This window comes from Haemorhous mexicanus, chromosome 4 (assembly GCF_027477595.1).
Source record: "Haemorhous mexicanus isolate bHaeMex1 chromosome 4, bHaeMex1.pri, whole genome shotgun sequence".
In the NCBI taxonomy this organism is placed as follows: Eukaryota; Metazoa; Chordata; class Aves; order Passeriformes; family Fringillidae; genus Haemorhous; species Haemorhous mexicanus.
The window spans coordinates 70,209,199-70,233,752 of NC_082344.1; the positions used below are offsets into that span (position 1 = coordinate 70,209,199).

The following is a 24,554-nucleotide window of genomic DNA, read 5'->3' on the forward strand; positions in this document are numbered from 1 at the left end:
TGAAGCTGGTACCTGAATAAAGTAAATGATGTATACTGGCTTTTTAAATGTGAGTTCTATGGAACTGGCAAGTTGCAGACTTCAAATGGTTTGAATTTGACTTATTAGCAGCAGATCCAATGGAGATTTAAACTTGGGGTTCTGCTGTTTACTCAGAGTAGCTTCTTTAGAAGGAGGTTATAAATGCATCTACTGATGCATTTACAAAGTAAAAATGAAATGGGTTGTCTCATATGCAGATGCTGATAAAAAAATAAGATTAAAAATCTCATTGCTGTCTTATCTTTTAATCTGTTCTGTTATTTCCTACCTGTGAAACAATAACACCAAGGGAATATTACCATAGCTCAGTGTTTGTCTCTGTGGGGCTCAAGGATATAAAGTTGTCACTAGCACTATGTGCTGCTGTACAGAAAAAACAAAAGGCTTTGTAGCCCAAGGATGTTTGTTTAAAAATTGACTTTGTATCTGGAAAGGAAGTGTATGTACAATGCTATCTTCTTTGGCTATACAGAAAGAACAATGTTCACATAAAGTGTGTTGCTGTTTTTTAAAGCAATCTTCCTCTCCATCCTGAGGTGGTTGTGGGGGAGTGAATAATGACCCTTGGCTTGATGGAGCTACGAGCCACTTATTTATAGCTCCTTTATAGCAGGCTGGATTTGCAGGCTCTGTGCTTTGTCTGAGAAATCTAGACCATTAAGAATTCCTTTTTAGTAATATTTTTAGGTAAATTAGTTACAAGCTTGTTTTACTGTGTAGATGCTACTGATGAGGCTTAATTGAAGGCCTTTACACACAGACCTTGTTTTAAGCCTGGCTGATATGTTGTTTTCCACCAATAAGCTGAGATTTAAAAAGCAGTCAGTCTGCTAAAGATGTTTTGATGATAGAAAAGCCATTGAAAAATATCTTTCCTACTTTAAAGAAGTACAAAAAAAAAAAATTCACTGCATTGATTATAAGAAAATGTAAAATACTAATAAAGTCTGATTGGAACAGTGTCATGGTGGTGAACTTCAAGACCCTTGTACATTTAATTTAGATAAAGCTATTCCTGTCCCTTAGTTGAAGATGAAGTGTTTTGCCTTCTAGCCTTAAGATTGAAAATGGAAACCCAACTGCCAGATTGTAATTTCCTCTCAGCTGAAATGAGAATTGGATCAAAGCTCTTTCATTAAGGATGAATTATCACTCTTCATTTTCCAGTTTATTCGCATGGGCTAATGTTGTAACTCTTGAAACAGTTTGATATTTAGCAATATATCAGAAAACATTACAAATAATTAGGTGCCAGAGGCTTATTTGTAAAGATCAGCTGTTCAGGAATTTCTTCAGGTTACATTGGAAAACCCCATCTTTTAAAGGCATTGTTAACTGCACATTAGGAAAACTAAAAACTGCATGCACTTTCCTTGAATTGAATGCTGACTCTTTCCACAGTTAAAACTTTTTTTTTTCTGATTGATTTCAGTACTCATCTGAGAAGCTGAACAAAAGTGGCAGCTTGTTCCCTTTCGAAATCAATGGTAAGTTCTTCAGAAACCTTAGCTGTGTTTTACTGAGGTAATTGGTATAGCAAGCAGCCTTTCTTTTGTAAATAAGGTGAGGGGGATGGAGCATGCTGCTGTAGAGCCTGCTGGTTTAAGCTGGTCTTTGAACAATACTGGGAATAGCTGGTTGTTAGTTTTGTACTTGTGATCTGCTTTGCATAGTAAAAAGCCCATGTAATACTTTTTTTTGTTGTTCAATATCTGCCTTGGTGTGCAGAAGCACACTAAAGCTGTTTTTCATGTTAAACATCTTCAGATTCCTCAACTACTAGAAATCTTTGTACACCTTATTATATTCTTTGCCACACAGACCATCCAGCATGATGCAAACCAGAAGATGAGGTCCAGTGCCCTCATAGAAGTGTTATTTGCTTTCATTCCCCCTTTCTCCTATTAGAATAAGTTTCATCTATCAAAAAAAAGAGTTCCAGTTACTGATATGTGAACTTTGTACTGCATTAAGGCATGGAGTTGAAGTTTTGCATGTTATGTTTTCTCTGAGCAAGGAGGACTTTTATTTGCTCAGTGGGATTCCTCATAAAACATGAATCTTGGTTTGTGAGAAGTTTCAAATGGTGCTTTGTCTAAATAGCATTACCAACTAGGCAGGTATCCTGGTGGGAGTCTGTTATAGACCACCCAACCAGGATGAAGAGAGGCAGACAAAATACTCTTCAAGCAGCTGGGAGAAGCCTCACAATTGCTGGTCCTTGTTGTCATGGGGGACTTCAGCATACCAGATGTCTGCTGGAAATACAATACAGCAGAGAGGAAGCAGTCCAGGAGGTTCCTGGACTTTGTAGAAGAAAACTCCCTGATGCAGCTGATGAGTGAGCTCAGCCAGGGGAGAGACCCTGCTGGTTTTAAACAGGGAAGGACTGGTGGTGATGTGGTGATCGGAGGCTGCCTGGGGTGTTTGATCCTTGGAGAAGGAAGAAGGCAGGGATTAGGAGAACTGCCACCTGGAACTTCTGGAGGGCAGACTTCAGCCTGTGTAGGAGCCTGGTTGGCAGAATCCCTTGGGAGGCAGTCCTGAATGACAGAGGAGTCCAGGAAATGTTAAAGGTGCAGCAGGAGGCTGTTGAAAGATGAGCCAGTGGGGAAAATGATTGGCCTGATTGAACAGAGAGCTTTGGCTGGAGCTCAAGGCTAAGAAAAAAAGCCAGGAGAGATGACCTTTGGAGGGAGGGGAAGGCAACTCAGGAGGACTATAAGGATGTTGTCAGGTTATGCAGGGAGACAATTAGAAGGGCCAGAGTTCAACAAGAAGCTGATCTGGCTACTGCCATAAGACACAATTAAAAATGTTTCTGTAAATGCATCAGCAACAAAAGGAGGGCTAAGGAGAATGTCCATCCTTTACTGGATGCCAGGAGGATATAAGGACAAAGGATGATGTAAGCTGAGGTGCTTAATGCCTTCTTTGCCACAGTCTTTACCAGCTGTTCTCTGGGTGCTCAGTCCCTTGAGGTGGAAGATGGATGGGGAGCAGAATGAAGCCCCCATAATCCAGGGGGAAATGATCAGAGATCTGCTCCATCATTTAGACCCACCCTGGTCTTTGGAGCTGGATGGGATCCACCCAAGAGGACTGAGGGAATCATGGATGGGCTCACTGAGCCACTCTGGCATTTACCAGCAGCCCTGGTTCCCTGGGGAGGTCCCAGGTGACTGGAGGTCACCAAATGTGACCTCAGCTACCAGAAGGGCCTGGAGGAGGATCTGGGAACTACAGGCCTGTCAGTCTTTGATTTATGAAATGCAGATCCTGCTTGACCAACTCAGTCTCCTTCTCTTACAAGGTGACCTGTCTTGTGAATGAGGGAAAGGCTTCTCCTGAATAGCAGGTGGCAGGACAAGAGGAAATGGCCTCAAATTGCACCAGGGGAGGCCTAGATTGGATGTTAGGAGAAATTTCTTCACTGGAAGGGTTGTCAAGTATGGGAACTGGCTGCCCAGGGCAGTGGTGGAGTCACCATCCCTGCAGGCATTTAAAATACATGTAGATGTGGCACTTGGAGCATGGTTTAGTGGTGGACTTGGTGGATTTAAGTTAATGGTTGGACTCTGATCTTAGAGATGATTTCCAGATTAAATTATCAGGTGCTTCTGCCATGTAAACAATAAAACACAGATTCTTGACATTTTTATTTTTACATTAAACTTTTAAATAAGTCTCCTAGCCTGGAAGAAAGCTTCCCAAGGATTTGAAAAAAATCAGGTGAGTTCCAGCTAGGAAATTGCCCTACAGTAGATGCTAGGAGTTTCATACATTAGCTGGACCCCATTGTGTTGGCTCTTTTACTTGCACTGAATTATGGATTGTCCCTGCCTTGAAGAGCTTGCATGCTTAAGGCAAAGCACAGTATGTGGTTGTACCCATCTGAAAGAATGGAGGAGGAAGGACAGAGGAATTCTAATAAAACATGTTTGAATAGGCCAGCTGTCTGCACAGTTAAATGATTTTGAGACAATAGGGTGTTCTTTAAATAAGATCCAAATAAACAGGATAATCCATGACATACTTTGGGCATGGAACATGTACAACTATTTGGGTTTGCAACTTATAAAGCTACTCAGCGAGTCTTTTAGCTGTTTATTACTCTAAAACTTAGTTTAGAAAGTCAACCATAAGAATATACTAGTATTCAGTGTTTAGGCTCTATCTAGGTTCTTAAAATAGGTGTATGGGAAAAAATGGGTATTTTAAATGTTCTTTCTTTAAAGCCAGGATAAGTGAAACTTATTTGGCTAATTGGTTTAAATTAGCAAATTTTCTAACCAAGCATGAAGTGCTGTTGGCTGGCCAACAGTTTTGCTGCTTTTCAATTTGCAAATCCAAAGTCTGCTGTAGTTCTTCTTACACTTCATTGTATAATGTGGAGGAACAGCTGTAAAATGTGCAGAATGTTCTCAAAGAAACGCTTCACAAAAGAGTGAGAGGCTGCACTGGCAGACTGCTTTTAACCCAGCGTTGCCACTTCAGATGAGAAGTTGTGCACTGTGTCTGCATTCACACTAAGACTTGCAGGAGGTTCTTAAGGGATACTTTATTTTATGCATTAAATTAAGATTTGGGGTTTTTTCTTATAGTCAGAGTGTAAGGGGGGAAGCAAGAGTCTTCAGTCTGATTTAACTTTGTACTGTTTCTAATTTAAAGTAGAGCTTTTCAGAGCAGAGAATGTGAACACACTTTGGAAGTTTTCTTTAATAAGGTGTTTTTAATAGAAAAGCGTAAGAGCTAAATGAAGAACAGCAGTCTGAAGTGATTATCCAGCTCTTGCATAAAAAAAATAAAAAGTTCCCTGATGGCTTCTTATGTTGTTAGTCTGTTTTGCTTGTACCTGAGCTTGTTCACTATTCTATGATTTAATTGTAGTGTGTGCTGTGCACTAGGAAACTGTCCTGTTGCTCACTGAAAAAAAAAACATTGTAGTTATTCAGTGTAAAGGAAAATGTATTAACAAGGTATATATATTGAAATGCCTGCATTGGTTCCTGATTAAATACTTTGATCTTTGTGTTTTTGAATTTTCTACTTTTTTTTTTAGTGTGAAATTTTGATTGGGAACTGAGTATTTATGGCTCATCCTTCTAAAGATGATTTTGATGGCTATACATTAAACTAGGTTTAACACAAATCATTCTTTCTCCTTTCGCCTCTCACCTGTATCTTTTCTTGCTTTCAGAAGACAGTCCTTGGAAAGCTTTAAATGGGGGTTACCCAATCCAGCCTGACACAACCAGGAGTTCAGCTTACCCTTTCCCAGTGTGCCCGTTCAGCACCGGCACTGCCAGCAATGGCAGCCTGCCGTGGCAGCAGGAGCCCTCCAGCACGTCCATGGTGTCGGGATGGATCAGCGAGCTGAACCTGAACGAGAACTCGGGCCAGCCCCTGGCACCGCCCACCAAGCGCCACTGCCGCTCGCTGTCGGAGCCCGACGAGCTGGCTCGCTGCCGCTCCCCCTGGAAGCCCGGCAGCTCCAAGGTTTGGACTCCTGTGTCAAAGAGACGCTGTAACAGCGGCGGCAGCGCTACCTTGCAGCGCTGCAACAGCCACGGAAGTGCCACCTTGCAGAGAAGCACAAGCATCAGCCTGCCACAAAACATCCTGTCCCTAAACAACGTCTTCACCATCACCAGCTTCAACACCTCTCCAGTACCCAGACCTTCCTCTGCCAGCAGCGGGTTTGTGGACAGCAGCGAGGGCAGCACGAGCTCCAGCACCCGCTGGAATTCCGGAGGCCCTTGTGACTTTAACCCAAGGCGCCGCCTGTCCCTCTCCCAGGAGCACATCACCGAGACGGGGAATCTCTTGCCTTCAGCCAGCAGCACTCCCACCTCCACACCCGAGCTCAGCCGGCGGCAGGGCCTGCTCAGGTGCCGCTCGCAGCCCTGCGTCCTGAACGAGAAGAAAAGCCGGCTGAAGCGCAGACGGGAGGAGGATGTACGATGGAACAGGCCATCGTTAGACTTTTTTAAAATGACACGGGTGAGATTTTACTTTGCTCAGTGTGGGAAGGGTGCTCTTGCAGAAAGGCTGTCTCTAGATCAGCGGCACTAGTTTGTAGTTGTTGCAGGTTTGCTTGTGCCCTGTGTCTGTCACCTTTGGCAGGAGAGCAGTTTGGTTGCACTATTCTCTAAAGCAACTTAGGTTCTTCCTGTGAAACCCAGTTCTTGAAGTCTGTTCTACTTGATATAGAATGCTGAGAGCTCTGAAAAGATGCTAAAAAGCAGAGGCCCCAGAAAAATGGCTTGCTTTTTGAAAAGCAAGGAGGCCATGGGGAATGGAGTGGACATGGTAGCAAAAAGTTAATACCATTGTGTTCCCCAGTGCAATGATTTGAGTCATCTTACTGCAAATCTGTTTGATTAAGCCTTTCCTTGGTTTGAGTAATTCTATAAAGCTAAATAAGAGCAAGCAAACCCCTGTATAAATGGATTAACTAAAGAAGCTGCAAATAAGCAGTTGGAAAGAGATAGTATTCTAATATGGCAACTACAGGTGCTCTAGCTCAACGGAGAGGTGTTTTACTCCAGAGTTTTATTTAGAGTTCTACTTCCTTCCTCATTAGAGTAGAGGTGCAAGAGCTAGAAAAGTTCAGTTCATGCCTATACTTTGTATGTAACACAAATACATGTAACAGAACTCGCTTCTTTAGAGTTTCTTGGTCAACAGAGTTGAGTGCTACAGTTAAAAATGTAAAGCTGAGTCTAACATGGTCAGAACACTTTGTGCTTGTGAATGTAACCTTACTGCCTTCAGTAGATAGCAGATTTGGAAGGCATGTGTGATAGTTCTCTTATGACCAGTGGTGAGGAGGCAGTTTGCAAAAGTAGCAGTAAAATTGGAAGGAAGGGACATAGTTGTGCACCAGTGTCCCTGTATGTGATGCACTATGCAAAAGAAAAGCTGAATAGGACACAGTGTTGGCTAAAACAGGCAGTTTGTGGTCCCCCAGTATTAGCAGGCTTTACATCAAAATACCAGTAAGATAGATACTGGAACTGTCTGATGCTAACTGATTTATATCCACTTGGCTAAAAGTCTCTATAATGACAACTGTCCTTCCCTTGTACTTTTGTGAAACAGCTTCCTTATGTCTTAAAGGATTTTCCTCTTTAAAAATACAACATTTTTGGTGGAGCTGTGGGGCTAAAGCAATCTGTTTAGTTACTGATAAGGTTGGTAACCAATTCTGTTCTAGGTATGACTAGACAGTGTTCTCAGTTTTGGCTAAGATTCAAGTTTACTAGTTAGCTAATCAGATCTTACCTGTTTCTCTGTGTTAATCACTGTTGGGATTAGTTTGCTAATCTAGACCAGAAGTATTATTGGATTTGCCTTTCAACTGCCTGTGTGGTCTAATGCAGGTTTCTTTATGTAAAATTGAAAACTTACCCTTTTTTTGGCTAGGCTCAGTGCTTGCATTCTTCAAGCTCTGGAGGTGAGATGCAATATTTCAGGCTACTGAATAGCTTCAGTTGCTCAGATCTTACACCTTTTAAGTAATCCATACAGCAGTGTGTATGGAGGAAACCTGTTACAGCCCATATCTATAGGAAGTTTTTGGCTGTTTAGAGTTGCTGCAGAATTGTTCATGGCACTAATATTTAGCCAGTCTTGACTACTTTTTCCTGTAAGACTATTTTGAAGTGATGATTTCTTGATAAGATGAGTAGCTTATTCTGCAGTGTCAAGACCTGATGTCTTCTTTCCAGTTATTTCAGTAGAATCTTCCTATTAAGATACTACTGTGTTTTAATCAAATGCACAAACTATAGCTTGGAAATACATCAATTTCCAAACATGCTGAATTTTAATGAAAACATTTGTTAAAAATGAGGCAAGAACTGGAAACATTTGAAGTAAAAATTGAATTAAGTTTCCAAGGAATATCAGGGTTTTTTAGAATGTCAGCTTGCTTACCCATTTTATTGTTAGAAGTCTTCTTATCTTACCTTCTCTGCATGCCCCAAATCCTAGCAGATGTATATGCTTTGAAATTTACATTGTGGTCTTAAGCAAAATTACTGCTGTGCAAAATGTCATGAGCTAATATGACAGAAGGCTTGTTTTGAAGTGTCATACAAGATGTCCAATATCTGCATAGAGCTCACTCAAGATCAGGGCTACCATTAGGGAAAGTTCAGTAAGGCCTTCCTTTCATGTATCTTGATGGCTCCTTATTGTTTCCAAAAATACTTTTTCTGTGATTTCAAATTCACTTCCAAGTCAGTTTATGAAAGACCTCTGTTGAAAACAAGCACTTTTAAGGATTTTTGCTTTAAGCTTTACTGCAAATATTTTGAGGTTCTCAAATCTTCCTGAAAAGCTCAACTTTCCAAGTGGTTGCTCAAAACCAGGTCAGCAGTTACGTAGTAGTGCTTGTGGAGAACTTAACATGGAGCAGATAGGATTTCTGATAGATTTGAAGGTGCTGTATTTGAGCCACAACTGCTTGAAGATGAAAGTTTTGGGGCTGCAGAAATTTCTGCCAATGCTCTAGTATCCTGAGAGGTTTACACAGACACCTACTAAGGTTGCAGAAGGCTTCTCAGCGAGGAATTCTCTCAAATCAGTATTTATCAGCATTAAATGATTTATTTACTTCATAAAGCAAGGGCTTTTCAAGCCCAGCTTGAAGCAAGGGCTCTTACATCTGAATGAAGATCTTGAATAGCTGTGGTCAGGTGACGCTTTAGAGGCAGAAGGGGATGAAGGGTGTGTTTTGGTTTGATGTGTTTTATTTTCTTGTTTTTGTTTCAGTGTTGGTTTTTTGTTTTGGGATTTTTTTTTTCATTACTGAACTGGTTTTTCTGCTAGTTGAGTTCTGAAAACGTACTTCTTGTTTGTTGCTTCAGTCCCTATTAATTCGATAAATACTAGTGCTAGAAAATGAAAAGTCTAATTCTGAAAGCAAAGTTTCAATTGTCATTGCTTTTTAAGTTCAGCATTCATTGATGAGAAAATTCAGATTATTAATTTATCCATGCCTGTTCTTAATTTCCATCCTTGTTCCTTGTTCCTTCCCCTGTTGCATCTTTAATATTCTGAATTCTGCCTTTATTTAGAAGAGGTAAAGAAATTGGGCAGCTCTGAATAGCATAAACTGTTTATTTCTCTGTACTTTGGCTTTGTTTTATTATTCTTCCACAGACCTTCACATTTCACTGCACTCCCCCTCTGGTTTAGGTTTTCATGCCTTCTTGGGAAGGAATATGCCATATCTTAAATTCTCATGGAAAATGCTACATTAATATCCAGTAAAGTGAGTGATTCATGTACATAGGAGATTGAAGTGTTCAGGCCTGCTCAGCTCTCATGTAGTGCTAAATTTGGGAAGGATCTTTTTCTGCACTAGAAGCTGAAAATTCAAACTTGTGAAACATCAGACCTTCTAGGACATGAAGACAGCTGTAAAAACAAGTGGAAAAAACTGTAGGAGAAGATAACAAAAGCAATAGCTACTTCCAGGCCCCAAAGACACAAAATTACTTTCTCCCTTCAGTTTTGTGTGCAAGGAGAGCTGTAGGAGTTGTAGCACAGCAGAACGTGGTGTCTGTGCCCTCTGAGCATTTGTTCACAACCAAATCAGAAAGAAGACTGAAATGAGAAGCTGGCTGCAGTGAGCAGTGTCAGCCCTCCTCCCTGGCAGCACACATCCCATCACCCAGCTGTTTGGAGATGCCTGAGTGTGGCCAAGAGCCTCTCTGGGCTTGTGCTCTCCTGCAGCAAATCCGCTCTGTCTCAGAGGCTGCCACAGAATGAGTCAAGGTGGTGTTTAGACTGCTAACTGCAGTTTGAGGAGAGAAATGTTTCTTTACTGAAGTGGAAACTGCTGAGTTTTTTCCAGTGTTCTGCTTTGTGAGTTATGTCAGTTGATCCTGAGGTGCGACAAGGAAAGAGCAGCCAAGAGGTTGCACATGTTTTTTGGTGTGTAAGCAAGTTTTACTGTGACAGTGAGATTTTATTCTGTTTTAGATCAAACAACACACTGTAGTTTGAAGTCTTTCTGGTGTTCAGCATTCTTGTGTTACTCCTCCCCCAGTGTGGTGGCATGAGGTTCCAGAAAGTAATAATCCTGGTAGCATACTTTAAAATCCCACACTGTTTGTATTTTCTGTGAAGTGGTGCTTGGTCTGTTTAAATAGTTAACACCAAATACCTGGCTTTATCCACATAAGTAATGGTTTCAGCTATTAAATCCTAGGGCATCTCATGCATTAATTAACATTAGACTGATAAGACAACACAATGAAGAGTTTTAAGGTTCTCTAAACAGTCAAATAACTCAGGGACTGAAGCTGTAATTTCCTAGTACAGGGTGCTTCTTTTCTTAGAAATGCTTGAAAGTCATCTGGATTTTCTACTACTGGATTTTCTTGGTACTGAGAGAGCCTAAGTGCCACGCCAGGTCAGGTCAAAGCTGCAGCTGGCACCCTGCCCAGCCAGAGCAGCTGCTTTGAGGGATGCAGGAACAATGAATGTGCAATGTGATACTTCCTCCAGCATGGCCTGGCTCCTACTAGTGTGCATCTTGGGGCTTTCAGAGTGTGCATCAGTGGTTCAAACTCTGACAACCACTGATAGAACTATTTTATATTGATAATCACCTTTTTTAATCCCATGTCTTGGGCCTCCATGGTGTTAGGCAGCAATTTAATTCTTGTAAGCAGCTCTTCATCACCTGCAACACCTGAATGCTTGATTTAGTCTTTCTTGAAGTTGCAGCTCATCAACAGGCAAAACATTTGGATAACTTTGATCCTTAAATTGAGCTAAAATTGCTTTATGACTACTGCCTTTATGCTGCAGATAGCAGTGGTGCAATGGCTCTATATAGGAACGAGGGCTTCTCTCGGGGCAAGTTTGAACAAATGAGTCAAACACATCAACTTTGACCAAAACAGCAAAATTAGTATCACTTATATGTGAGAATAAGCACAGGACTAGTTGGTAATGATTTCAACTAACAGCAGTTGGTTGAAACAGCAGTTTAAAAGCATATACAAAAGCAGAGGTGAGTTTTGGGGGTGGATGTGTGAAAGGAGGGAGGAGAAGGCAGTACTTCATAAAGGGCAGAGCACATCAGCTGTGTTGCAACTGAACTTGGGTCAGATTGCTGCTGCTTTTATTACAGAGACTTTCCTGGTAACTCCTGATCTCTATTGTGCAATCTCTACATCCACTTACTGGTTTCACTTTGTGTGGGCCAGTTTGTAGAAGCCATTGTGAATAGCTACAAGGATGAGCTGTAATACTAATTATTTTATTTTGTTAAATAAGCCAGGGTAACAAAATGTGTGGTTGCAGCCTGAGAACTACCAGGCAATGGCTGGGTTTTGACCTTTGAGATTACTGTAATGGTCAGTATGGGGACAGGTTTATGTATTAGCCATACTGTGACCTCACCAAGTTTAAGCAAAGTAGATGTGGAAGCATTCTTCTTATTCTTTGAATTCTTGTTGTGGTTAGTATAGTGAAGGAGCTGCTCCCTTTTGTTAAGCTCTCTGTCCCAGGTTGCTGTTTTAGCATGTACAAGATAAAGAAGTGATATCAAGTCCCTCACTGAGCTCACAGGGTGCCTGCCCTGTGAGTCAGGGCTGCACTGGCTAAAGTAGGTTAAGTGCTGGCTCATGAAGTTCATTCAGATTGTGTTCTGGAAATAGTAAACATGTTGCTTTAAATAGCTTGAGATGCTTATGTAAAGCTTGTCTCTCGTAGCCTCCTGTCTAAATGGGAACAAACAGGTTATTTGGGGTAGATGTAATTTCTGCTTGTGGAGTCAGCAAAGGCTGCTCTGTGCCCTGCACATGAGTGCAGTGTGGTTTGGGGAAGGTCTTTAATTACAACTGCAGCACGTCATCACTTCAGCCCTTGTGATTCACTTGCAAGATGTACCACAGCATCTCGTGGTCAGAATGTAGGTCTGGTTTTTCTACCTGTGTCAGACATGTTGCAGTTCAGTGGTGCATGGATGGTGCAGCACTGCTCAGATGAAATAGGTGGTACGTGTCCTTGCGCTACATGTGGGTATCTTATGCTGCAGGGCACCCTCAGTGCCCTTGAGTTTTGGAATATGGTTTGTGGAAAATACAATACAGATGAGTAATATGTACAGAAGGATTGGGCTGGGGTTGATTTAGATCAATAAAGTGGTGGCAAATATAGATGTATAACAGTAGTAGTTTCCCCTTTTATAAGACTGAGACCAAAAGAACAGCTATGAATGAAGTAATTGAGCCAGGAACAGAATTCTAGCTCTTTTTTGAAAATTAAATACCTATTACCAGGGGAGCCTTTAACTTCACATTTGAAAAATAGAACTAATCCTGGCCTACCTTTTACTTTGAAAACCACTTCGGGGATTTGTTGGGCTTTTTTTTTCTTCCTGTGGTGGTAATTTCTGTAAGTGATCATAAACCAAGAAAGCAAAAGATAACATGATTTGTATTTCAAATATCAACATTGTATCAAAATTGCCCAGCTAAGTAAAACAGTGTTTTAAGTCCATTTTGGGTAATTCTAGGCATAAGCATAATTTATAGCTGGAAATAAATTGTGAGCAGTGAACCTCAAGGAGAATTTTTCTACTCTTTGCCCATGTGGTGTCCCCCTATGTGCAAGAGGCTAAAGACTTCCAGTATTTCAGGGTGGTTTTTCTTTAATCTTGTCTTGGAGGGCAAATGTCTGAATGAAAATGAGCACAGTGAGGTAGTTGCAATTTCTCTAAGCTTCAGTAGGGTTAAGATGAACTCTTGCTGTGCCTGCAGGAGTTTGAACAATGAAGTACAAGTTGGCATCAGTCTGCTAGAGGTTGGTCAAGCTGTGTTTGTTTGACATAAACCAGTTAAGAGGGCAGAGAATTGCTAAGGTCAGGAAGAAACTCTCTTTGGAGAGGAACAGGTATGTGGAAGGTAGGAGCAGTTTCTTGTGATGCCCCCTCCTGTGGCATTTACTTCCTGAGCAGACCTCAGTGATGGCTGGTGGCAGTCCCAGCACCACTGACTGCTGGAAGAGCACAGGTGTTCCTGAGCTCTGCACCCCTCTGCACAACAGATGCCTAATAAATTTCCAAGTATTTTGGCTTAGACTGTATGTTAAGCTTGCCTCTCTGAAGTTAAGCAATATGCATCTGCTATGTACTGTGATGAAACCTCCCATAATCTCAAATTAAATAAAAAATTGTGTACAACAGTTTGAATCAAATTCTTTGTGAGTAGCTATTTACATTTGGCTAATCAATCTGTAAAAAACAATTGTGGAAATCATGGCTGAGGAAAGATGTCCTAAATCATCCTGTCTCATCCTCTGTTCATGCATGCTTACTTATCCCACAATATATATTTTTCTAGTATTCGGTCCACTGTAGCCTTTTAAATGCCTCCAGGGATGTGGTTTCCTTAGCAGATAAAAGAGTCTTTTGTGGGAAGCAGGGGCAGTTTTGCCTAAGCTGTTCAAGTTATTCAGACTCACTTAAGATAGTGTCATATATTTTTGGATCTCTTTCCTACTGTCATGATAATATTTCATGGAAATAGAACTTTAATCTTCCTGATCTTCTAGTTAATAAAAACACATGAGATGTCTTAGTTTCCATTTGAAAACAACTTCTGCACGAGCAAGAGAGGGAATAGCAGGTATTAAATGTAGTACCTAGAGCCTGGGAGCCTGTATCCAGCTACACTTCTCTGCTTTGTGAAAAATTTATGAATGAGTCTGCTTTTTTGGCCTGGAATATTTTTCTTTTTTCAAGAGTTAGAGAATTACACATGAGCAGGAGTTTTTGCTCTAAGAAATAATAGCCAGGATGAGAGCTTCTTGTAGAGCTTCAAGGACTTTAGTGCCAGCTGAGGTTCAGCTAGATCTCCATTTCCAGTCAAACATTTAGACCATTCCTTTCCCTAACAGTTAGGTCTCTTAATTTAAACCTCTTCAAAGTACTCCAGTAAAATAGGTTAATGAAATGAATATTTTGTAGAAATTGATGAACCCTTTTCAGTCATCTTAAGCTTTATTTACCCTACTTATGTAAGGTGTTGTACTACTTCCTATGTTGGAGTACTTATGTTAGAAACACTCAACTGCTGGTTTCAAAACTAAAAAAAAAAAAATCAATTCTTTAACATGTATTGCATCAGAATAAAAACCCTGTAAGTGGGCTTAAGTTCCAAATATTTAAAAGAAACCCCAAACAACCAAAACAACACCCCTCACCACAACTTTATTTTATGTCAGTATAGCATTCTTCTAAACTTCTTAATCATATGTAGCAGCTAGTACTTGTGTCCATTGTTTGAGCAGGAATTTGTTTAAATAACAGTAGTATTTTCAGGGGAGTATGAGAACTATTTTTAGAGTATGCATTTGGGGCATAAGTAGTTGACTTAAGCTTAAAGACAGCTTTTTAACCTTGTCAAAAATCTGTATTTTCCACTGGGCGTTATGTTACTATCTGACAATCAGTTTTGAGTTGGATTTTGTCATTTCAGGCATAGTTGTATGGCTCTTTCATCCTTCTAATCCTAAATAGATGAACTGCACATCTGTTGTGTGAAAGTAACGTAGGAGGTCTCTAAATTTTTCTATTTCAAGAGTGACTTTGTTAACATCAGTTAAAAGGCTTATCTATAATTACACAGTTCCTATTAACACTGTGGTGTTGCAAAACTGATGTTCATTTTCCATCCTTTCCCAGATGGTTTTTAATGTGAAGCGTGTTAAAATCTTTATTTTTAAAACCGGGTATTATGCTTAATAACTAACAAAGCAACACAGCAAAATTAAGCTTTAATTTTTAAAGTAAGTTCAGGCACTGTACCAGGTGAAAACAGAAGTACTCTTGTACAAAGAGCTGAGAATTTTCACCAAAATGTGTGTAGCAGCAGTGCCATGACTGATTTAAAGGGCCTTTGGGGGAGCAAACATTAGGAGCTTTCTCTGCTGCTGGGGAGGTGCAGAGACTGAAGTGTGATTTTTAATTCTTTCATTTGTTTTGACAAATTTTTGTGGAAGTGAGAAGAGCAGCTTCTTAAAATGAAGAACAGAATCTAATCTAATAGATTTTTTTTCAGGAGGAGGCAAACATTGTATAAACCTTCCAATATTTGCCTATAATAAAGGCAGAACAGGTCATAACTTAATTTGACAGTGAATCTTGTAGGGCTTAAGATCCCAGATGGTGTCAATGGTGTGTAGCTACTGAACTGACTTGTTTGAGCCTTTCATGTAGAACTTGTGGGCTCCATCCAAGTAACATATAACTCAGCTCAGTGGATTTAATTGTCAGAGACACTGCCCTGTGGAATTCACTTTGCTTTTGAACAGTCTGTGTGCACCTTTATGGCTGCAGTACATGTGTGGATGGTGTAAGGCAGAGCAGGGCTGCCTTCAGAATGCAGATACTGCAAGAGGGAGATGTAGGAACTCTGTAGCAGCAGACTGGAGTGATGAGTTTGGGTGCTCAATGCTTGCTGGTACAAAATCAGTTAAACTGAGAGGGATGCTTGGATTTCAAGGTTTTCAGTATTTTTTGTTTTCCTTCAAAAAAAATTACAACTTTTTAACTCAAGTAGAAGCATCTCTGATAGCAATTAATGTTTGCTCTAGCAATTTCTTGAACTTTACAGTTCAGATAATTCTTTAATTGAATGAAGCTCGAGAAAAGGCCATGTGTAATTAAATATGAAATGAAATGTTGAAGCAACTGCTTCAACTTCTTCCTAGTTCTTTTTGAATCTGGGATGTAATTGAGACTGCCCCTGCCCCATCCAATAAAGTGTTTGTTGGGAACTTGAATTCATTTTTTTCAGGTAAGTTCTATAGGTGGAAAAAAAGTAACTTAAACTGTGTCTTTTTTTGTTCTGAATTACAGACCTTCATCACTTGCTGCTTTAGTTTTCTTGTGTTTTATTTTATGTAGATGAAGATGTGCTAACTGTGAAACACTTCTTTTCACAACCTCTATTGTGTAATTTTAAGTTTGGGCTCTCCAACTACTTGGATTTTTTGTTGTTTAAGGATGTCCTTAAGCAAATGGCAATGTGCAAGGCGCTGGTGTAAGGCATTATCTTCCCTGAAGCTGTGCTTTCCTGTGGTCACTCTGCAGCATGTTAATGTCATACATGCTTTGAAATTATGGAGGGTTTGGTTGTTGAAACCACTTTAGCATTTGTTTTTCCCTTCCTCACTCCCCTCCCCTTGCCACCCCTGTGGTTTGAGTTTTGTATGAGGAGGACTCAGAGGAAGGGAAGCTGAATTCCTTTTCCTTGTTTTCCTCTTTCAAATACAATGGTGATTACAATGTCTGTATGAAACAAGCATTATATTTTGGTAATAATGTTTTGTCTCAAAGTGAATGAGTCATCTTCTGACTGCCAGGCTTCAGAATATGACAGTCCTTAAGAACTTTCCATGTGAGGAAGCAATAACAGATTTGTGGGATGGCTAATGAATCATGGATAATTAGCGTCCTGGTCCTGCTAAGCTTTAGCATCTGACAGGTATTTTTACTTTCAGTGGGGTGGTTTAGAGAAACATTCTCTACCCAGTTTATAATTTGATCTAATATGTGAAACCTTTAAATGCTAGCTTTTTATATCATGGTACAAAACCAATATGGATTGATAGCACAGGGTTACCTTCTGGGGTTTTTTTATTTGCCTAGTTCTTGTGGGTATATTTTAGGGCCTCACAGATTAAGCTATAATCTATTAAAAATGAAACTGTAGTCTATTGAAAAGTAATTATTGCTATAGTGAGGGGGACAAGTGATATATTTTGCCTGTACTGGTGTGCATGTAGTGCTAGCTTCATACTGATTTAGATGAGAAGAAGGATCCTAGATATATCAAAGACAATGTATTTTTAGCTTAGTTCAAAGTACTACAAATAATTACTTCAGTAAGCTAGAAGTTTCCAGTTGCCAGTATTTGGCTGCTTCTGAGAGTAGCCTGGGGCACTTAATCCACTTGTGGGAGAGTCCTGCCCATAGCATTTGGTATCTGCTGAACATGAGTGGTCTCCACATCCCTGCTATTTCAGTGCATCTGATGTTGTTCATCTACAGCTCTGTGCCTGGTACAAAACTAGTGAAGTTCCTTTGGTTATTGATGATTTTTTGACACTAGAGCTGTTATCTTTCTACCTTGTCCAGGGAACAGCCGTTTTTGAGAAGGAAAACCTTTCAAAATAGGTGTTGTAGAACAGGAAAGCTTTTCCTAAGATCTGAGGCTTCTTGTATAGACTTATGGGAGCAACTGTTCATATTGATGACAGATCCTTCAGGCAGGACCAGCAGGTCCTGTCCCAATGCCTTCAGCATGTACAAGGCTTGAATTTAAACATGCTTTTTATTTTTCCAGTCCTCTTTTAGTAAATAGGCCCAATTAACTGAGACTCGATGTGCTCTGGTATCAAGGTAAGGATAAGGATAAATCTGCAGTTTGCCAAGTTGTTGGAGATTTAAATTTGATGCTTTTACCTCTTTCTGCCATGAAAATATGAATATCTAGGTAGCTTAAATAAGGGAAGGGAAGAGGGCTGGGAATTGCTCTCCATCTAGGTCTCCATTTCACATACATCTGAGCTTGGCTAATCCAGATCTTGGCTAATTCCACCCTTCATTATGATGAAAAAGGTCCTTTACTTACAGCTGTAATTTTTAATTAATGGTGTCCTTAATTTGTTAGAAAAAACTTTTTTAGGTTGAGCAGTGTTAGAGGGGGAACATCTTTTTTCCAGTCTTGCTCCTTAAAATGATCTTGCTGTCAGGAAGAGATTTAAGTTTCCTGTGCTGAAACATAACTGATAACTACATTCCAAACTGGAGTTACACGGGTCATAAAGTTTGTCAAAAAATGGCCTTGTGGGTTTTTTCTAACCACAGCAGAGTATTTTCTTGACCTAGTTATTTTTCAAAGACAGATGTCTGTTTTTCTTACCTTAAACATTGTTGCCTGAAGGGGTTAGTCTGGTTTGACACAGTTTGGAGAACCTCTAGTCCCTGCCTCTGATACTGTTGAATTTGGATGCTATTCCTCCCAGCTGTGTTCTTAAAAAAAGTAAGATTCTTGAACTTGAAAAGCTCCTTCAGTAACAGGCCTTGAAAATGGAAACATAAGGCTTTTTCCTCTAGGATGAATCTTACATGGTACAAATCTAAAGTGTGGAACTGTTCTACCAGGAGTCAATATTTATTTTTTTTTCAGATGGCATTTAAGCATCTTTACAAAATGAATGTTTGGTTTACTGGGAATTGGCAACCCAGCATGATGTCTGCTGGCTAATTCCACATGGTCTAAAAAACTTTTCTCCTCCTAAATGTTGCCAGCTTCTTTCCCTATTACTGTATCTGTGTGTTCCTGCATATGCTTGTTTTATAAGGATGTTATGGACTATTATTTGCTACTGTAAGCCCTTTCTTTTGGAGGAAGGACAGCAGAACTGAATGTTGGAAGTGAGAGTGATTCTTTGTCTATTACTGTGTTACAGCAGGACATGTGCAGAATTAAATAGTTTACACAGCTTGCCATTCCTCAGGTTCTGCTTCATGTACATTGCTGTTCTGTGAGTCCCTTTGGCTTTGTTCTGAGTTATTTTTGCAGCTCTGCTGCTTTTTGTTTAGGGATTTTTTTTTTTAAGTTCTTTGGTCTGGTGTCAAAATCCTGTTTAGATCCTTGTGGAGAATAGTTGTCCAGAAATCCAGCTGTTCTTCCTGGTGCTGAGCATCCCTAAGTCCTGCTCCACTTTCATTATGGCAGTGAGGAATATTCTGTGACTTGTAGCAGAAAGATCCAGTGGGACTGAGTTCTGCTGATCTTCTTGTGTGGTGGCATGACCCACAGTTAGTCCTATATAAATACACTGAGCTATTCTTAGGCTACTGCAGAAGCTGCCTTATACAAAACATTCCCTGACTAGGTAGGCTTGGGATCTAGTGACCCTGATGTGTGCTGGATGTTGTGGCCATGGCAAATCTGAGAGCCAGGGCTGAGAGTATCCAGCATCTGTGAAGCCATGTGAACTCACTCAAACATCTCCCTGTCCCCTCTTTGCTCTCAGACACACAGGACATCCTTCTGCTAATGTGATCAACTCTTTTTATGGCTTGCACTTGTATTTTTTTTTTTTTTAGTGAATCTGCTTCTGCAATCAATGACTGTGGTTTTGAATTTTTAACATTGCCATATTAAATTGAAATCCACTTAGCATAGTTCTGGCTTTTTCTGTCTTAATACATATTCTGAAAAATATGAAGACCTCTGGGGAACCATGAGACAAGTTGCATGTATGGCAGTCAGCAGCTAGAGGATGGTGGCAAAAGGGTGAAAACTGCCCAAAAGGTCTGTTCCCAAACAGAATTTGGGGAATATCTTTCTTTTATTTCATTGCCACTGTCAGCAGTTTGATAGTCTGGAAGTTGGTGCCTTAAAGCTATGGGTTAAAAAAAGCATGCTAGTGTACTTGAGGAGGGGATGCCAGAGTGAGGGGGGGAAGGAAGGAGTGTCCTCTGCAACCTTTTTAGTGCATGCTCTAGGTCTATGAATAGCTCTCAATGCCTGTCTCTTCCAATTATTAATTCCCTGAGCTGCACTATTTGTAAAGCTGATGTTCTTGAGATGGCCTTTGGTTTCAAATGTCTGTTTAGGCATAAATGCTGTTTTTTTCTTCAGGTATGAGCCTACTGATACATGCTGGATCTTCTACTTTAGGAGTCCCTCATGCACCTGTGAAATAACTTCAGTTGTGATTCCTGTTCTCCTAAGTAGTGATGAAACCAACTGCCAGTTAGACAAGGCAGAAATCAATATACTGCCATGTTCACTTCAAGTAATAGCAGCAATATGAGGTGTTTCTCTGTCCTACAGTGTAACTTGTGGGAGTAGCAGGAACTGTGACCTAAATAGAAAGGAGATTGAAACTAGTGCTACAACATATTGTCTGCAGAGTGTAACAAGTGACAGGTTTGGGACACTTTGAGTTTCTCCTCTGTTTATCTAAAAACAAAACAACCTTTTTTTGCTTTGATATCTTACAGGAGATGTTGCAAGCAGTGCTGCTTGGCTGATTTAGCTGCTGTCATACTGGGGTGATTTTTTTCTTCTGTTGTGGTGAAGCCTTTCCCTTGCTGTGAAACACTTCGTGTCTTCCATGGGGGATCATTTGATCTGTGTTCATTCAGGCCGAGGGTCAGGTCCAGTTTTGTAATGGTAATATGGTTTGTAATGCATCTTACTGGTTTTACCTTTGGGTTACAGCAGAAATAACTTCATCCTTGAAGTTCGTGTTTGGAAACTGTAAACCAAGGGATTACAGAGAGGAAATGAAGGAGGGGCAGGATGTTGAAATGCAGTTTTAGTGAACAGTCGTACTTGTAATAACCTCTAATCTGTAAGAACAAACCTCAGTGGAACTGTTAGTGAGCTATGAGTGCTGCTGTTAGCTCCCTCTGCTTTAAACCTTCTTCCCTTCTACATGTCAATTCCAAAGCAGTCATATTTAAATTCTTTAATGTGACTCATACCTACTTTGAGTTTTTTCTTCTCTCCATCTGAAAAGGTTTTGTGCACACAGAATAAGGCTACTTTCACACTTCATGGGCCAGCTTGTGGTCAAAATATTTTTCTGTGATCTATTTAAATATGTCCTGAGATTTATGATAAATTTGTTCTTGTGTAACATTCTCCACCCTGCTAGTTTCTCTTCCCTAACCTTCTTTGTTAGGCTTATATATTGTGGAAGCATCAATTTCCAAGAAGTACTAACTGTCAGATGTATGGCCAAGCTGAAGGCTCTTGTTGAAAGAGATTACACAGGTTTCTGGGCTTCAATATCCTATAAAAATCAAATAAATATTGCAGAAGTTGCTGTGGTTTGTTTCATTTTGCTTTAGGATTAGCACATGAGCACCATCTAACATGGATTTTAATTGGAGCTGGATTTTATTGTTGATTACTGCCATGAAGAAGAAGGTTTTGAGTGATTTCTTAAACTGACTCATGGCTGATCATATCATGTGTCCTTATCAAGTGTGTTGGTGCCCTGGAGCTGGTTCTTTAGCTCTTCCTTCCAGCTGATCCCTCTGCACTGTGCCTGCTTAGAGAAAGTTATTGCTGATTGTCTCTTTTGCCATGCTAAGTATTAAACCAGGCTCTGCTGAAGCAGACTGTGAACCTTGCCTGCTTCTGACTACTATTTATTTCTGCTTGCTTTTATTCTCTCTCCTTTTACGGCTGTTTTGTGTTGGTGACTGCAGTCACTTGTTTTTCTTGTCCTGCTCTGACCCTTCCAACTGATTAATTCCTCGTGATACAGTTTGATGGTGTGACCTTGTGCTTTTCTATAAATGTGCCCATGATATCATTTCAGTCAAGTTCATGAATATTCCAGTCTTCCCTTATGTGGCTGATGTCACTCAGCTTGAACTCCTGAAGTATGTTAATATAATGTGCTCTTTGGGCCATCTTTTTTCCCTTTTTTAAAGCAACCTTCAGATGTATTGTCCCAAAGATGTATTGCCACCTCCATCTTTGAGTAGTTGTTCTGTTTGTTGATTAGATTCTGCTCTGTATGAGGGTCTCAGTATTGCTGCACTGTGTCTTGCAGAACTCATAAGTGATGATTTAACTGGTCATGGAGGACAACATTAGAGTTGGAAGCAGCTTTGTGTGCCAAACTTGAGATAAACATACCAGTGCTCTTAAGTACATGAAACTAGAAGAGATAAAATTCTTAGAAAACTGATCATGATGAAGAAACAATTACTCTCTTCTGGACTTTTCTTTCTGTGTACTTTCCTGGAGTAAGCAATTGAGGCTCAATGTTTAGTTCATTTTTTGTAGGCAGGGCAGGTTTGTTGCTGTTGTGGCCTTTAGTACAGACTATAACTTGACTTTTTATTCCAAGTGCTGTGTCATAGCATGGTTTTGAATAACTCACCCCTTTCCTTTTGGGACAAGGTGTAACTTCCAAGAGTAGTTGTGTCATGCTGCTGTTCTGGGCTCCCTTGGACTAGATTCTGGTCACTCAGCTCCCTTGCTTGTCTTATTTGTGGAAAAGTCTTCTAACCTGCTTTGGTTATGTCAGTAAGGGTAAGTAGAATGTGGCATTGGTTGCTCTGCTGAGTGGGGTGTGTGATCTCAGCTCTAAGGGCATGAAGGTATGCCAGGGCAGAGGTTTTTCTCTGGAGCTATATTCTGGTTTAAGGTTTGTGTGGATGGTAGAAAGTGGGCATGTGCAATAAAACCAAACTAGTAATTCAGATACAGTTTAGAGGCTTTGAAAACTTTCTCAAGTCTCCACCCAAGAAACTTCCTGTGAGATCAGTGCACACAAGAAGATGATAAGAAAGTACTAGGTTTAAACTGAATTACTGCAGAAGACTCACCTTCTGTGGGGTTTTTGATGTTCAAAAAGACTTCTTAAATTCACTGTGGTATATAAACATAGTAAGGAAAATAACTTGCTTCAAACTTGTATCTGTAAGATTACTTGAGTGTGATGACTGCTGGGGATTTTTGGTGAAGGAAGAAAGTTGGCCTCCAACAAATACAGCTGCAGTCCTGATGTGAAATGAGCTTTTGTTGCAAAAATTACAAGGGGGTGTGTGTGTGTGTGTAGGGGAGAATTTCCATTTTGAAATGAGAATGGTTTAAGTTTGCAAAAAGCAAGAGGAACCTTGTCTGTTTTAAAGAATTACCCAGGAATAAGACAGTGCCAAGAAACCTCTAAAATCTGGGGACTTTCTTGGTGTGGTTGAAGGGAGAAAGCACCAGGAAGGTCACTCAGTGCTGGTGGGCAGTCCTCTGGTGTGGATTTTGAGTGGTTTTGGAATCTGTGTGGGATTTACTAGCATTCAGGTGGTCAGGTGTGTGAGGTTTTTACTGTGCATTTTGAAGCAAAAGATTAAAGAATTTTTGTTGAATGAAAAAAATTATTTATGGCAGAAATTAGTACAGTTACTTTCAGGTGAGTCTAAAGAAAATCAGGACTAAATGAAACTAAATTTCTTTCAAATCTTGCTGGTTTCTTCATATCCAGATGTTTGGGGTTGTCCAACTTTCTATGCAAGCAAAGATGAAAAAATGAGTTATTTGAATATCCTTTTCTTTAGGTCCTGGAGTCTTTGGTTTTCTTTGTTTTTGAATAATTCTCTAAATTGATTCACTTTTATTTATATAAATTCATTTATGTGTAGCAGAAGGAGCTGGTTTCACATTTGCTCTTGAGATCAAGATTGAAAGTGTCAGTTTGGAGTAAAAAACCACTGCTCATATTTGGGCAATGCAGGATGAAGTTAGGACTCTTGTTGTTTTGATATCAGGAGGTGTTGCAGCCTTTTTCTGTAGGTGATTTGCTGTTGTCATGGTTATAGTTTCTCTGCACTGTTCCCAGTGTTGGAGATCCCACCACAGATTTTGAGGTTGCGTTGCCACGTGAACACATCTGCTGTGTTGTGTATCTGACTTTCAGGAAAATACTTTGATCAGCCATCAACCTGTCTGGTTTAAAAATGCAATTAAATAGCTCACGTAAATATTTGCATTAGCTGGGAAATAAGGTGGTACCTTGGAGATGAGGTCTGTTGTAATAATGAAATGATAGAGAACAAATCAAGCTCCTGAACTGGAGTTCTTAACTCTGATGTGCAGTAGAAGGTAAAAAGGGATTAAATAAGATTTCTAGTGTAAGTCGTCAGCTGGATAAGTAGTAGATAGGTCCCTTTGTGTTAAGCTTAATTTTGCTATGTCAGATGTATCTTGCTGACAGGGTGTTTTTAAAAACCTGGTGTGGCTAAAATGCTCTGACTTCAACAATAAAATGGTAGAAATGTGAAGAGCTTGTCTTAGCCCAAAGCCTTTGGAATCTGAGCTGTAGCAGCCTGTGTGTGGAACAGAAGCCTGGGTAGTTTTCCATTAGTTGTTCTGGTTGCAATACTGCTGTGACACACTTCATCCGCCCAACAGCCTTTTTTAAGAATCTTGAACTTGCAGTAGTTAAAAAATAACTTGGTTCATTCAGTGCTCTGTGAAATGACTGTTCCATCGATCCGGATGTTTGCTTAACAGCATTTCCATTTTAACTGTCTTCCTTTGCTTTTGAGAAAATAGCAAATGCATCCTCAGTTCTTAAATGCAACTGTTTCTGCTTCCAGTACTGCAGAGCAGCCAGCAGTGTGCTGATAACTCAGTTATTCATGTGGCAACCTTTTAAACTTCAACCAAGTGACTAAGTACTCAAGTACTCAAATTAGATATAGAAACTGATCAACTGATGTAAACTAAAACAATTTCAACAACTAGTTTGTCAAGTGTAACTGAAACATTTTAGAGCTAATCTTGGCAGTTTTTTTTTTTTTTATTCAAAAGAATATCCTTTCTTATAGGCATTATAAGGAAGAATGATTGGGGAGTCAAAAATGCAGAGTACTTTGGAAACTGGGAGAGAGGATCAACTAGTTGAACTTTTTTTGCAGATGTTTGTACAAATTTGTGTTT

At 40.0% G+C, this 24,554-nt stretch overlaps 1 protein-coding gene across 1 annotated transcript in view; it reads left to right on the top strand.

The window, feature by feature from the left end:
- Nucleotides 1-24,554, top strand: part of FAM53A (family with sequence similarity 53 member A) — a 70,043-nt gene that overhangs the window by 26,113 nt on the left and 19,376 nt on the right. The window contains exons 3-4 of the mRNA XM_059845355.1: nt 1,475-1,529; nt 5,243-6,045. Of these exons, the coding sequence (XP_059701338.1) occupies nt 1,475-1,529; nt 5,243-6,045 (858 nt within the window). The remainder of the gene's footprint in view (nt 1-1,474; nt 1,530-5,242; nt 6,046-24,554) is intronic.